At 36.5% G+C, this 14,370-nt stretch overlaps 1 protein-coding gene across 11 annotated transcripts in view; it reads left to right on the top strand.

The window, feature by feature from the left end:
• STAU1 (staufen double-stranded RNA binding protein 1) overlaps nt 1-14,370 on the top strand; it is a 41,464-nt gene that overhangs the window by 13,432 nt on the left and 13,662 nt on the right. For all 11 annotated transcript variants that reach the window (XM_083358628.1, XM_083358634.1, XM_083358633.1 and 8 more), the window contains 5 exons: nt 1,889-2,167; nt 4,346-4,470; nt 5,790-5,946; nt 10,581-10,719; nt 13,373-13,538. In XM_083358628.1, the coding sequence (XP_083214754.1) occupies nt 1,963-2,167; nt 4,346-4,470; nt 5,790-5,946; nt 10,581-10,719; nt 13,373-13,538 (792 nt within the window). In that variant the 5' untranslated portion in view covers nt 1,889-1,962. The remainder of the gene's footprint in view (nt 1-1,888; nt 2,168-4,345; nt 4,471-5,789; nt 5,947-10,580; nt 10,720-13,372; nt 13,539-14,370) is intronic.

Raw genomic sequence — 14,370 nt, 5'->3', positions numbered from 1 at the left:
GGTAAAGGAATGTTGTTGAATTATAGGAAATGTGTCTAATCCTGCTTTGGTGACTTTAAAAAAAACCCCATTATTTATGATGAATTCTTATTTTTATTGGCTTTTTTTCTCTCTAAACTCTTTGGAGGTGGCTGTTAGCCCTCACAAGTACACTAGACAGGAAGCATGACGATGAACTCTACCTTATTATAAGACTACATTAACAGAAACTTGCAGGATTGAAGGCACACATTTCACCCCACTACTTTTACCTATTTGATCCATTAGGCAGATCCTTCCTGAAGGTCTCTCTCTCTCCCCCTCCCCCCCTCTTTGTGTGTGTGTGTGTGTTTGTGTGTGTGTGTGTGTGTGTGTGTGTGTGTGTGACCTTTAAGCCACTACCTCTATTGTCTGATTGTTTCCTGGGAAGCATCTCTTCCCTTCTTTACCCAAGGTCATTCATGCATTCTATTATAGTAGCAACAATACAGGTAGTCTTTGCTTAACAACTACAATTGGGATCAGCAAAAATCCATCATTAAGTGTCACAGTAGTTAAACAAGACATCATATGGTTGTTAAGCAAATCTTCATGGTTAAAGAGATGTGACTGCAACTTGTGATTTTATTGATGGCTTCACCATTGACTCAGCTTGTCGGAAGCCATGTATGTAGTGCCTGAACGGTATATAAATGCAAGATGCTGCAACAGTGGTAAATATCTGCCAGTTGCAAAGCACCCAAATCTCAATCACATGGTTTTGGTGAATGCTGCAGTGGTCATAAGTGTGAGGACTGATCATAAAATTATTTTTTCAGCTCTGTCATAACTTTGAACAATTACTAAAAAGTCATTAAACGAAGATGCCTGTATTTTTAAGGAAGATTTTAAACCATTCCATATAACAACTCTTTCTGCCTGTTTGTAATAAATGCAGCAGATGATTTTACTCACAATTTGTGCTACTCTTTCTTTTATAGAAAAACTGACTAGTTCAGTCATTACAAAATATTTTTTCTGTTTGTCCAAAGAAAAAATAGTAAAGACTTTAATAGTTTTGCCTGGTTTACAGCCAGATGTCAAGAGAAATGTATCCATAGTGACACCTAGAACTGTAAGAAAATACATGCTGTGCTTGTGATTTATTTATTTTTTTAACTTGGCATACTTGTTGTTATTTGTCTTTATTTTTGCTACTGTATAACTTTAATTTGTTACAGCACAAATGATACACAAATAAAAACAAGAAAATTAAATGAGAAATAGAGATAGCTTGCAAATTACTTTGTTTGACACATTCATTCTAAATTTGGCATCAGTTGTGACAGCCTGCAGAGTACTTGGAAATAAATAAATGCTATTAGCACCCAATGTTTCAGCAGTATTTATATTTCCTAAAGCTGAAAATGGGTCAGCTTTATAGTTTTGAAGAAATATAGAAACTTTTCTATTAAAACACTCTTTTTGAAGTAAATAAACCCAACCATAATAGATATTAGAAATGTTTATTTGTGACACTGGAAATTGGAAGAGTTTATCAAATACGATTATACATTTCACATATCCCAGTATGTTAAACCTGACTCACTTAAAGTGAGTAGTATCCAGTGTTTCTGGAGTAAATTGCATCATTGGTTATAAAGTTTGCCTACTGAAAGATTTTAACTACTACTTCTAAGAACTCATTAATATATTTTTATTACTCTTCTTTTATGTGTTTTGATGCCTAGCTGTAAATTGATTTATTGATTTATCCAGCAAGAATGGTTAGCTAAAAACTATAGGTTTGTTGCTTCTTGTAACCAAAACATATTAATTCTGTTATTATGTTGGCAGCCCTCTCAACTGTATATTTAATCAGAAAATAAGAAAAAGCATCTGACTGGCATATTTTTTTTTCTTTTTAAAGGTACAAATTCAAGCACTTATACAGAAAAAAAAACTGCATTCAAGGCCAAGTTTACCTGCACTGATTAGGTTTGGATGGAAATAAATATGTCTCAAGTTCAAATACAGAATCCATCTGCTACTCTTTCTAGTAGCCAAATACTAAACAAGAACCAATCTCTCGCACAGCCTTTGAGTATTCCTTCTCCCACTAGTTCTTTGCCCTCTGAAAATGCGGGTAGACCTATTCAAAATTCTGCTTTACCCTCTGCATCTGTTACATCTACTAGTGTTGCTGCAGGTAAGCTTTAAAATATATTTGATATCTTTTGATATGTTTTGACATTAATCTTTAGTTTAAAACATTGAATTTAAGTTATGCTTTTCGTGGACTATTTTTAAATAAATAAAATTCTTATAAGTGTTGCATGTAATTGAAATGTATGAAAACAGCAAGTGTTTGCAAAAGAAATGTTAAACATTTTTCTAATTTCACTTTATAAATGTTTTCTATTTTCACCATTTATCAGTGAGTCTGGGGTTTTTTTGGTGCAGTGTATACTGGTCTAGTATGTAAAATATGCAAGAATACTTGTTTCGGGGAATTAGATTTTTGATCCACATGTTGGTTCTATTAGCAACTGACAAATTATTTTAGGTGTTTGTTTTCTTTTCTTTAATGTTTTCATTAAGCATTAAACTCGAACACAGCTTCTAAGGGCAGATTAGTAAATCTAGAAATCTGAATAATTTTCTCCTGCCCCAACCTGTTCTATTGCTCAGACTCCAACTGCTTGATTTAAGAGAAAGGAAAAGACCAGATGTATTGCTAACTTATTCCTGCAGCTGTCTTTAATCAGTCATAATAAAGGCTCTACCTTCTAAATCAGAGGTGTCAAACTGCCGGCCCGCAGGCCGGATGCGTCACATGGAAGCCACACCCACCCCATTGCCAGCAGTGGCAAAACCATCCCGATACATTGCGCGACGTCACATGACGTCGCGAGTTTGACATGTCTGTTCTAAATCATGATTTAGACTGAAAATATTAAGAGCTGTAGTTACATTTTATTAATCATTTTCAAATTTTAATCAAATGTTTAGCTACACTAGGCAGGAATGTAATCATTTTAATTTCAGCTTGGTACAGTGTGTGAACCTGGCCAACATAGTTTGTAAACCATGGCTTTAATCCCTTGTGCAAATCCAGACAATTGTGTTTAATAAACAAGGGTTTAACAATTTGTAATTTAGGCTGATATAAATGGTCATTTGTCACTATGAGGAACCCATCCAAATTAAAATTGAAAGTCATGCTTAGAGATAGCTGAATGTATCCATTATGTGTTAAATTTGAATATTGTACGCACTAGCTATGAGAGTGGTACTGCATACAATTAACATTATTGATTCTGTGTAGTCTATTTGATAAAGTTTAATACAATTAATAAATCCTAGTTTTATTGTTCCCAGTTTAAATCCTAGTTTAAAAGGCAAGAGATAAAACCTTGATAAAATCCAGTCTTGCTGTACATTACCAGCTTTCTTGCAATTAGAGCTGCAAATCAGGAAGCCTTTAAGCTGTTTCCTGTTATATGATTCTAATCTCAGAATACTGTAGACTGGAGGACAAAGACATCGTGCATTTGTGACTTGGATCACCTTGTTATTTTCTGAAATTTATGCCTTGTCATAAATTAGAACAATTAATCAATGGAACAACCTGCTTCCAGAAGCTGTGAATGCTCCAACACTGGAAGTTTTTAAGAAGAGACTGGACAGCTATTTGTCTGAAATGGTACAGGGGTTGGACTAGATGACCTCCAAGGTCTATTATTATTATTATCATCATCATCATCATCATCATTTCCTAATAGGGATGAAATTAGGTGACAAAATAGTAATACTCTACCTGGAGTGAAGCACTCAAAAAGTTGTCTTTTTAAAGGGAGTATTGGGAAAGACTGAAAGATGAGAACTGAAATTTTTGTGATTTCTTTTTAAAGTATTAAGAAATAATGCAGATAATAGTAAAGACAAATGAATTCTTGGGGTGAGAGCAGCTCTAAGAGCAGAGTTTACTATTATGAATATGACATTGTAATAATGTTTCAATCAAATATAAATTATACAGCCGCTAATCAAGGCTTAGATGTGCAGCTTATTTTCTTTCCAAACAAATTAGTTGTAATTCGGTTGCCAGAATTTGTAATAGCAATATTCGCTGAACTTAAATATTGCTTTCAAGCTTAATTCTGTCTCGACATCTAAATTGTCTAGAGTGAATCCATTAACTTTTAAGAAGTCAAATGCAATTGGCATGTTGTATAAAAGTATGTTATAATAACTGAAGGCTCATGCAATATATATCACATTTCATTTTCTTAAGTTTATATGATATCACTAAGAGGCCAAATAGTTTTCAGTTTTATTGAAGGGATTATTACAAACTGAGGTAACAATTTATCCTGCTTTTCAGTTTCTTCTAACATGGCAAACCCCAAAGAGAAAACACCCATGTGTCTTGTGAATGAGTTAGCCCGTTTCAACAAGATTCAGCCTGAATATAAGCTTTTGAGTGAACAGGGTCCAGCTCACTCGAAGGTAAAATTGTTTGTATGATGGTTATGTATTTAACAAAATGGTGATCCCTTGAACAAAGAGGGTTTATGTGTGTACATGAAAAAGACATAAAGAAAGTTTACATATAGTCTGTGGTATAGCTATATTAGTGTGAGATCCTAGGGATTTTTTTTTTAAAAAAAAAGTGATAGAAAATCACAACAATAAATAATACTATTACAAGACCAGTTTAGTTTTTAAAAAACATCCCACCGTAATATATTAAGTCAATACTGGAAATTATAAATCAAATTAAAATAAAACTCTGTAAGAAAGCTCCGATTTTGAATTGGCACAATTTCATGTGTAAAATTGTAATCCAAGAATGGTTTCTAGGTACCATGTTTCCTTGAAAATAAGACCCAACCGGAAAATAAGCCCTAGCATGATTTTTCAGGATGCTAGTAATCTAAGCCCCACCCCAAAAATAAGTCCCAGTTGAAATAGCCAGACGGATGCATTTAATATTGTATTTTCCCCAAAATAAGACTGAACCTGAAAATAAGACATAATGTCTCTTTTGGAGCAAAAATAATATAAGACCCGATCTTATTTTGGGAGGAACATGGTAATACATTGTTATGGAATGATTTGAAAAATTAAATTGGACATGTAGTAGAATTAATTACTGTTGTAATTTTCTATCTCTTTTTTCAAAACCACCTAGTATCGCATGCTTAGATAACCATAGGTTTTCTTCCTTTTGAATTATATCTACTGCATTAACCAAGTGTTTTTAGCTTAAAATTTAACCTAGACATATAGACTTTATTTAGAAAATGGTTATAAATATTTTATAATACTATACATGAATGTTGCACTGGAATATGTTATTTTTATATTTCAGATTTGTTTATCCACCTTTATTTCATGGTGTACCTTGTTTTTCTAGTTTTTTGTGTACTTGTATTATTCCTATTTATAAACTTTTAACCTTTTAAAAAAGAAAAACAGCTTCTTCATTGATACAGCTCAATGAACAATGTGGATATAGACTTTTCTCAAAACCAGCCACCTTAGAGTAAACAATTATGCTTTGGCCTCATATGAAATTCTAGTAATGAAATAGAAATAAAGTGTGAATGAATCAGAACACCAATATTACATATTGTAGTAACTACTGCTCTAGTAGTTTGTTTTGCTAAATAATTTATACATATCCTATACAGCAATCCTAAGCTTTAGACTTAAATAATCAGTGTGTTATACTAATGATATATGGATGATACAACCTTTAGCTTTTATATTTGAACACTATGTGTTCAGGCAGTGAGATTTTAAAGCTTACTTCTCATTTACAGGTGTTTACAGTGCAGCTGACTCTTGGGGACCAGCATTGGGAAGCTGAAGGAACTAGTATTAAGAAAGCTCAACATGCAGCTGCTGCCAAAGCTTTGGAAGGGACAAGATTTCCTAAACCTACAGCTCGCCCATCTCGCAATGAAGGAAAGAATCCAGGTACAGTATGAGCTGCTGCCATAAGAAAGGTAGAAATTTCAATGATATATAAATTATATAGCTAGTATTCTTGCCATTTATTTATTTAGCATTTTAGTATGACTTGGCTTAAATGATGTACGAGAATGAATGAACCTTTATTGTCAAAGTACAATCATGTATACATTGAGATTGGCTGAGCCTCACTTCGTGGCCCCCCACAACTCACAGTGACAACAAACCCACCATCTTGTTACACCATGTGAACTAATTGCACAACACACCAGCCTCACAAGTCAATCATAAATAAAGTTATTTCCCATTCAAGAGCCTGACAACCCATGGATAGAAGCTGTTCTTCAGCCTGTTGGTACGGCTGGCTGTACTCCTGTATCTCCTACCAGATGGTAGAGTAAAGAGGTACCGACCAGGGTATGAGTCATCCCTGAGAATTTTCCTCACTCTTTCAAGGCAGTGAGCCCTGGCGATGTCATCCAGTGGTGTCAGGGGACAGCCCACGATATTTTGTGCTGTGCTCACCACCCTCTGTAATTGTTTCCTATCCGCGGCTGTCAGGCCAGCATACCAAACCACAATACAATGCGAGAGGACGCTCTCTATAGTAGACCGGTAAAAGAAGGTCATTAGCCATTGTTCTACCCTGTTCTTCCACAAGATCCTGAGGAAGTGGAGTCTCTGTTGGGCCTTTCTGGCCACCTGGGTTGTATTGACTTTCCAGGTAAGATCTTCACAGAGGTAGACTTCCAGGAATTTAAAGGAGGAAACTCTCTCCACACAGCCCCCCCCGATGTAAAGTGGGGCAGGTTCCTCTCCTTCTGGAAGTCTAGCACCATCTCCTTTGTCTTGCCGATGTTCAGGTGCAAGTTGTTTGCTAGACACCATGAGGATAGTTTTTGTACCTCCCCCCTGTACGCTGTTTCATCTCCACCTGTAATAAGACCCACCATGGTGCTATCATCTGCGAACTTAATTATCGCAGTAGATGGGTCAGATGATACACAATCGTATGTATACAATGAGTACAGGTAGGGGCTAAGCATGCAGCCCTATGGTGAGCCCATGCAAAGCTTCAGGGGTGTGTGGATAAAACAGACCCGACCCTCACTGTTTGTAGCCGGTCCCTTAGAAAGTCTTTAATCCAATCGCAGATGAAGGGGGAAAAATTCAAGCTTTTCAATAAGGATGCTCGGCAGAATGGTGTTGAAAGCTGAGCTATAATCAATGAAAAGCATCCTGACATAGCTTCCAGGTAAATAAATGTATATGACAAATTAAAATAAAGTGTGGTAATTGCTAGGTAGAACTGAACTCATATGAAAATGAATTGCCCGTTTGACAGATATAAATATTCAACTTTGAAATGATCACATGATTTTTCATTTACAAATGTGAAATTCGGTTAATGAGAATTCTTCTTTATCCATTGATTTATTTATCATTTAACTCCATAAGTAGATCACACAATAATAATAATAATAATAATAATAATAATAATAATAATAATAATAATAATAATAAAAGTTGGAAGGGACCTTGGAGGTCATCTAGTCCAACCCCCTGCTCAGGCAGGAAACCCTATACCATTTCAGACAAGTGGCTGGCCAGTCTCTTCTTTAAAACTTCCAGTGTTGGAGCATTCACCACTTCTGGAGGCAGGTTGTTCCACTGGTTAATTGTTCTAACTGTCAGGAAGTTTCTCCTTAGTTCTAGGTTGCTTCTCTCCTTGGTTAGTTTCCATCCATTGCTTCTTGTCCTGCTTTCAGGTGCTTTGGAGAATAGCTTGACTCCCTCTTCTTTGTGGCAGCCCCTGAGATATTGGAACACTGCTATCATATCATCCCTCACCCTTCTCTTCGTTAAACTACACATACCCAATTCCAGCAACCGTTCCCTATATGTTTTAGCCTCCAGTCCCCCAATCATCTTTGTTGCTCTTCTCTGTACCCTTTCTAGAGTCTCGACATCTTTTTTACATCGTGGTGACCAAAACTGGATGCAGTATTCCAGGTGTGGCCTTACCAAAGCATTGTAAAGTGGTATTAGTACTTCACACGATCTTGATTCTATCCCTCTGTTAATGCCGCCTGGCACTGTTTTGGCTTTTTTGGCAGCTGCAGCACACTTATGTATATTACCTAAGTTATTCTTTAAAAGAAAGAGATATTTTTTTTAAAAAAAATGCTGACTGATATCTTATTTTAAAACTGAACATTTGGAGTGGTATAAATGATATTTTTCCACATAGGTTTTCTAAACAGCAAGTACTAGTAAATAAAAATAGTTATAAAATTGCAAATATGCAAATATTCAAATGTATAACTTTCTTCCACTGAATGATTCAGTATCTTATTTGATCCTATTTTGAAATGTAATCAAGGCAATATCCTTTTAGAACTGAACAAAAAAGTAGCAAACTCATTCATGACCTTTTAAGATTCACTGATAATTTTCAAGTCTGTTTAAATAGATAGAAACTCTTTCTTAGGAAAAAAAATAATGACCAGACCTCTATTTAATTTGATCCAGTCCATGTTGAGAGTTGCAGGCCAATTCAGATTTACATGTCAGCGTATGTGACTGTGCATATCTGAATCACAAGCAACAAATATCAAAAACATAAAAGAGCTTTAAGAGGAACATTTTGCTTGATTGAATAACCTGATAAATCTTTTCAATCTAGCCCACTGTTGCCAGAATCATTAAGGGTATATAGCATGATGTGTTATTTTACCAAGTAACAGTGATGTACCTAACCTGAAAATTAGATCATTTATAGTTTCCCTTGCCTATTATGTTTGTTATAATGCCAAATTTAGAAGAAGACTGCAGAATTTGTTGTTCATAAATTGTCTTTGTTTTCCTTGAGTACATGAAGTAGCTGATCTTGGAAACTTGGGCTAAGATTCAAATAGCTCTTCTAGGGATGTGGTGGGCTTTTTGGTTTCATGTTAAAGGAATTAAATTGTTATTTCGTCCTGCATTTTTTCTGTAAGACAAATATACCTAATACCCTTGTCTCCTATTTTCCCAACAACAACCATATACAAGTAGACTTCACTAAACTACTGCACTGTTTAGCAACTGTTCAGTTACAGCAGCAATGAAAAAGCAACTTTATGACTACTTCTCACATTTACGACTGTCATAACATCTGTATGGTCAGGTGATCAACATTTAGGTGCTTTGCAACCAGCAAACATTTACAATCATTGTAGCATCCCATGATCGCATGATCATAGTTTGTGCACTTCACAGCTGGTTTTCCAACAAGCAGAGTTAATGTGACATTGTAAACACATTTTGATCAATTGATGTTTGGCTTAAAGACTGTGTTATTTAGCAACGATGCTAGTCTCAATTGTGGTCATTAAGTGAGGACTACCTTTATATTCCTTTAACAATTGATTTTTGAAAGCTTCCTTAGATTTACAGGGATGATTGGGATTTTGGGGCGCTGACTCTAGGATAAAACCATTTCCCCCCCTCTTTCATTGCAATTACATGCCCATTATGGCCTATCTTATCTTTAGCTAACTCTGCAGTTGTCTCCCTCCATGTTTGGCTCTTTTTCTCTTTTCCTGTTTTGCTTTAAACAGTTTTGGGGATATAAAATAAGAAAAATTACTGTTTGAAGAATCCAGCAGAACATATTCTGAGAATACTGAACATTTTTTTATGTAAGCCTGCCTCTGTTCATCCTTACTCTTAATCCTTTGTCCTAAAATATTTCATATTGCTTGATAAATATTGTTAATGCTTTGCTGTAAAGTTGTTGTATAGGTGGGCTTTTTAATGATCTATTGGTTTTATCTCTGAAATGAGAACTTCAGCCTTGAACGCTTGCTTTTTTTGGTAATTCTACAATTCTTTCACAATAAAACATTGGTATTTAATCTGGGCAAATAATCCAGAGAGTCTCTTAATGTGGGTTTTAAAATCTTATTTGTTAATCAGAGAACTTCATTTATATGTTCTGTTCTTGCTGCAGTCTCATTCATTCCCAGGTGTCACTTCCATTTGAGTTTTCAGAAATATGTACTAGGCTGCAGCAAAAGTACATACGGTACCTTGGAAAACACTAATGTCCTTGGAAAAAGCCTATTTATTACTCTTTAGGTTTATGTGAAATTTTGATTTGCAAACATCGTCCTATGCATACAAGAAATGGTTGGCTATTATGCCAAAGCTGAATGCAAGCTATAGGTAGCATACAGTATGTGTTTACTCTCAGTGAAGTGAAGAAAGCATTTTCATTTAATCAAGCATATGTAATGCAAACCTTCTTACTAATATATAACTTTCAATATCTGCTGTACTTTCCCCCCCCCCGACCATGCAGCTTAAGACTTTCTGATTAAATGCTTGTATTTGAATACTGTTTGCAAATATCCAGCAACCTATGTGCTGTAGAAAGAATGCCTTCAGATATCATTTCCATTAACAATTTTTAATTAAAATGAGTACCTTCTCAGGAAATTTACAGTAAGAATTGCAATATAGTTACTCTCTGTCATTTTGCATAGAAGTCTTTTTCTTCTCCCCCTACCCCAACCCCTCCCCAGGTTAAGTGTTCTCAGCATTGCATGAAACTTTAAAGAGTTTCACTTTTAATACTTGCTGTATCTTTGTTTTAGATAGTGTAACCCCCACAGTGGAGCTGAATGCGCTTTGTATGAAACTGGGAAAGAAACCTATGTACAAACCTATAGATCCTTATACAGAGATGAGGTCCACCTACAACTACAATATGAGAGGCGGTGCTTATCCCCCACGGTATGTCATGCCTCAGCACTTTTATGTAGTGAAATCCTGCATTACCCAAAACAGTTTTGCTTTTGAAGAATTTTTTTAAAATTTTTACTATAAAATGTATTTGCCACCCATCTCGTTTCAAAATGACTGTATTCCAGTGGTCTTCCCAGAAACAGCAAGCTTTATGCATGAATTAATTAATTAAATATATACTTAATGGAAAGTTATAGAAATACACTCTAATTCATACAATATAGTCACTGCTAGTGCACTGTAATTACCTTCACAAAATAATGGTGCAACCTTTCCAAACATAAATATGATAATAGGTTGATGATTGAGCTGACATAGCTTTCCCTCCCCCTCCCTTTTTGGATAGGAAATGCAAAAAAAAAGTCTGAGAGCCAAAAGATATTAAGATAACACAATATGGGCAAAAAAACCCTGCTCTCCTTGTTATTCATGAACAGTACTTGGTGGGCAAAGCATGTGTTACATTGTTGAACAGAGCCTCCTGCTTTGCAGTATTCTGAAAAGAATAATATCCCATTGAAGCCTGCCTCCTCTTGTCCTGGGCAATAGGCTTGCTCTCTCTCCAGTGAGAACTGCTTAACACCGGGGTCCGCAGCCCCCAGTCTGTGGACCAGTACCAGGCCACGACATGCCAACAATCGGTCCGCACAAACAAGCGAAGTCCCATCATTGGGATGCAGGCAGCACACAAAACCATGCACATTCTGGTCCATGGAAAAACTTCTCTTCACGGAACCGGTCCCTGGTGCCCAAAGCTTAACACATTTAAAATCTGGCTTAACACATTTAAAATCCTAAGCTTTTTTAAAAAAAATACCTGTCCATCTGTTTACCAGTTCAGAATATTGTCTCTTGTTCCTGTTTATTCAGACAAACTGTTCGGTATTTCTACCATGTACTAGAATAAATGCTCCAGCAAAAATGATAGCATTAAAAATAAAGCTTAAATAATTCAAATTAACAAGAGGGTGCTGGGCATTTATTAGAAAAATTTAATGTTAGTAAGTTTACATTAGTAAGTTTAATGTCTATATGCCACCCAGAGTTGCCTTGAAGCAAGATGGGCAGCAAGCAAATCAAACACATAAGTAAACAAAGAAAATGGATTCCCAGGTACTTTAACAGAACCATGTCTTTAGTGCCTTTCAGAAGGCCAGCAGGGATGGAGTCCATCTAACTCTGATGGGGATAATATTCCAAAGAGTGGGTCCTGCAGTAGAAAAAGCTCCTCTCCTGGGCCCTGTCAGATGGCCCCCTTTCATACATGGGACCCGTAACCAGGGAAAGGCGATCCCTCAGATGTTGGCTACATTACAGTCCTGAATGTTAGGCAATATGGTCTTAGTATGATTACCACCCATTGGTTTCATAATTTCTCCCTTTTTAAAATCACATTATGAGTTCTGGAGCCAAGCAGTACAGTTTTTTCAGATTATAATTTCAGAAGTTGATTTTTCCATTATGGTGACTTGAAGGAGCATGTGGGGACAATAGGTCCTTGCAACACATCCTCTCTCTACTATAGAAAACAAACGTGCACACTAAATTCAATATTAGCATGCAAGTTTTGAAGGAATTATATGGATGTCACCCATGTTTTTCTGAATTCACAGGTTCTACATCAGAATCAGCCGGAATGTATTAAAGACATGAAGAAAATATGTTTGGGCTGGGTTCACGATGTTTTTGTTTGTGTGACTGGCTTTATATGGAAACAGTTCTGTAATTATACAGTGTTAAATTAAGAATCCAAAGGGGCAGCTCTTAGAGTTCCCTTGTCCTAACTGGCTGGGAATTCTATGAGCTGCCATTCCTTTTTGTTCCTGAAGAGAACCAGTTTGGCTAATCTGATAAAACAACTGTGTGCTGTAATCTGTCACTCAAATATGTAAGGACCAACTATTGTGCATTTGGTTCAGTATTGGCTTTTATTGTAAGCTCTTAAACTTTGTTTCCTGGCAGAGTAGCAATGCTCTCTACATGGGGCTGCCCTTGAAGTGCACCCAGAGGCTTCAGCTGGTGCAGAATGCGGCCGCATGCGGGTGCTTATGGGAGTTTCTCAATACTCCCATGTTACACCACTCCTGCGCGAGCTGCATTGGCTTCCGGTTGCCCTCCAGGTGCGATTCAAGGTGCTGGTAATTACCTTTAAAGCCCTACATGGCTTAGGCCCGGGGTACTTGCGAGACCACCTGCTGCCATTGTCAACCTCCCATCGCCCGGTTCGTTCCCACAGAGTTGGCCTCCTCAGGGTTCCGTCGGCTAAGCAATGCCGGCTGGCGACCCCCAGGGGGAGAGCCTTCTCTGTGGGCGCTCCGACCCTCTGGAATGAGTTGCCTCCAGAGCTGCGGATGGACCCTGACCTTCAGTCCTTCCACCGTGACCTGAAGATGTGGTTGTTCCAACAATCAGGCCTGGACTAACTATAGTTTTAAATTTGGTTTTATTGGGTTAATTGTTATGTATTTATTACATTTATGGTTTAATTCTTTTTTAAATTTTGTATTTTATGTTTTTAAACTTTTCATTGTTGTGAGCCGCCCTGAGTCCTTAGGGAGAAGGGCGGCATATAAATTTAATAAATTCAATTCAAATTCAATGTGGACTGGGAATCTGAAATGTAAAATGTTTCTGTTTTTAGGTACTTCTATCCATTTCCTGTAGGACCGTGGCTCTATCAAGTAGAGCTTTCTATAGGGGGTCAGCAGTTTCATGGGAAAGGTAGAACACGACAGGCTGCTAAGCATGACGCAGCTGCTAAAGCACTGAAAATCCTGCAAAACGAGCCCCTGCCCGAGAAACCAGAGGTAGTATGTCTGGAGCATTATCCAAGTCCATTCAAAGCTTTTGATTATGCTTTGAAGTTCATTGAAAATAATAGTGTTGTTCTGTTTAAGTTTGTGCAAAAGCTGTGGCATTGATATTTGAAGACTTATATATGCACTTTAGTTTGGGAACATTTATCCTGTTCCTGTGGTGGCTTTTCCGGTTTAGCTATAGTGAATCTGTCATGTACTTCTAGCTAATCAAAAATAAATCTCTTATCTGGTGTTACAGTATCTGAGAGATATGTAAGCTGATTGCAGAATAACCAGTAGAACTAACAAGTAGAGATTATTTTATTATAGGCGCAGTAAACAAAGCTGTAATTTTGTTTGCTTAAAATATCTTTAGGCTACATGTTAGGGCTCTGTGATCTTCCAAGGCAGCTTAGAAAAACTAAGTAGTAGTAGTACATTCAGTATGGATCTGTAATCCATTCTAGTGTGTGGCTTGTCAGGGAGAGTAATCTTGAGAATTGATTATAAATTGGCCAGATAGGAAACACTGCTGGCTTTAGCATGAATCAGTTTTTCAGTATTCATAGGCTTTTACATTGCCCAATGTCGAAACAGTCTCTTTCTGTTTCTTGTAGCTTAGTGCCTCGATTTATATATTGTGTTAAGTTATATTTGTTTATAGTTTATTCAGGAAAATTGCAGTTTGATGAGTTCACTCAATAAAATCACATTTTGTTTATAAACTACTGTGGCTAGCATATGATGCACTTTATCAAAACTGAACCACATTGTAGCCAGTACCTTACCAATTATCCTAATCAGTGGGTAATTTAAAGTACATTGATGGCAAAAAGGTGCC

This window comes from Vipera ursinii (genome assembly GCF_947247035.1).
Source record: "Vipera ursinii genome assembly, chromosome: 3".
NCBI classification, from domain to species: domain Eukaryota; kingdom Metazoa; phylum Chordata; class Lepidosauria; order Squamata; family Viperidae; genus Vipera; species Vipera ursinii.
This window is presented reverse-complemented; position numbering and strand designations above follow the sequence as displayed.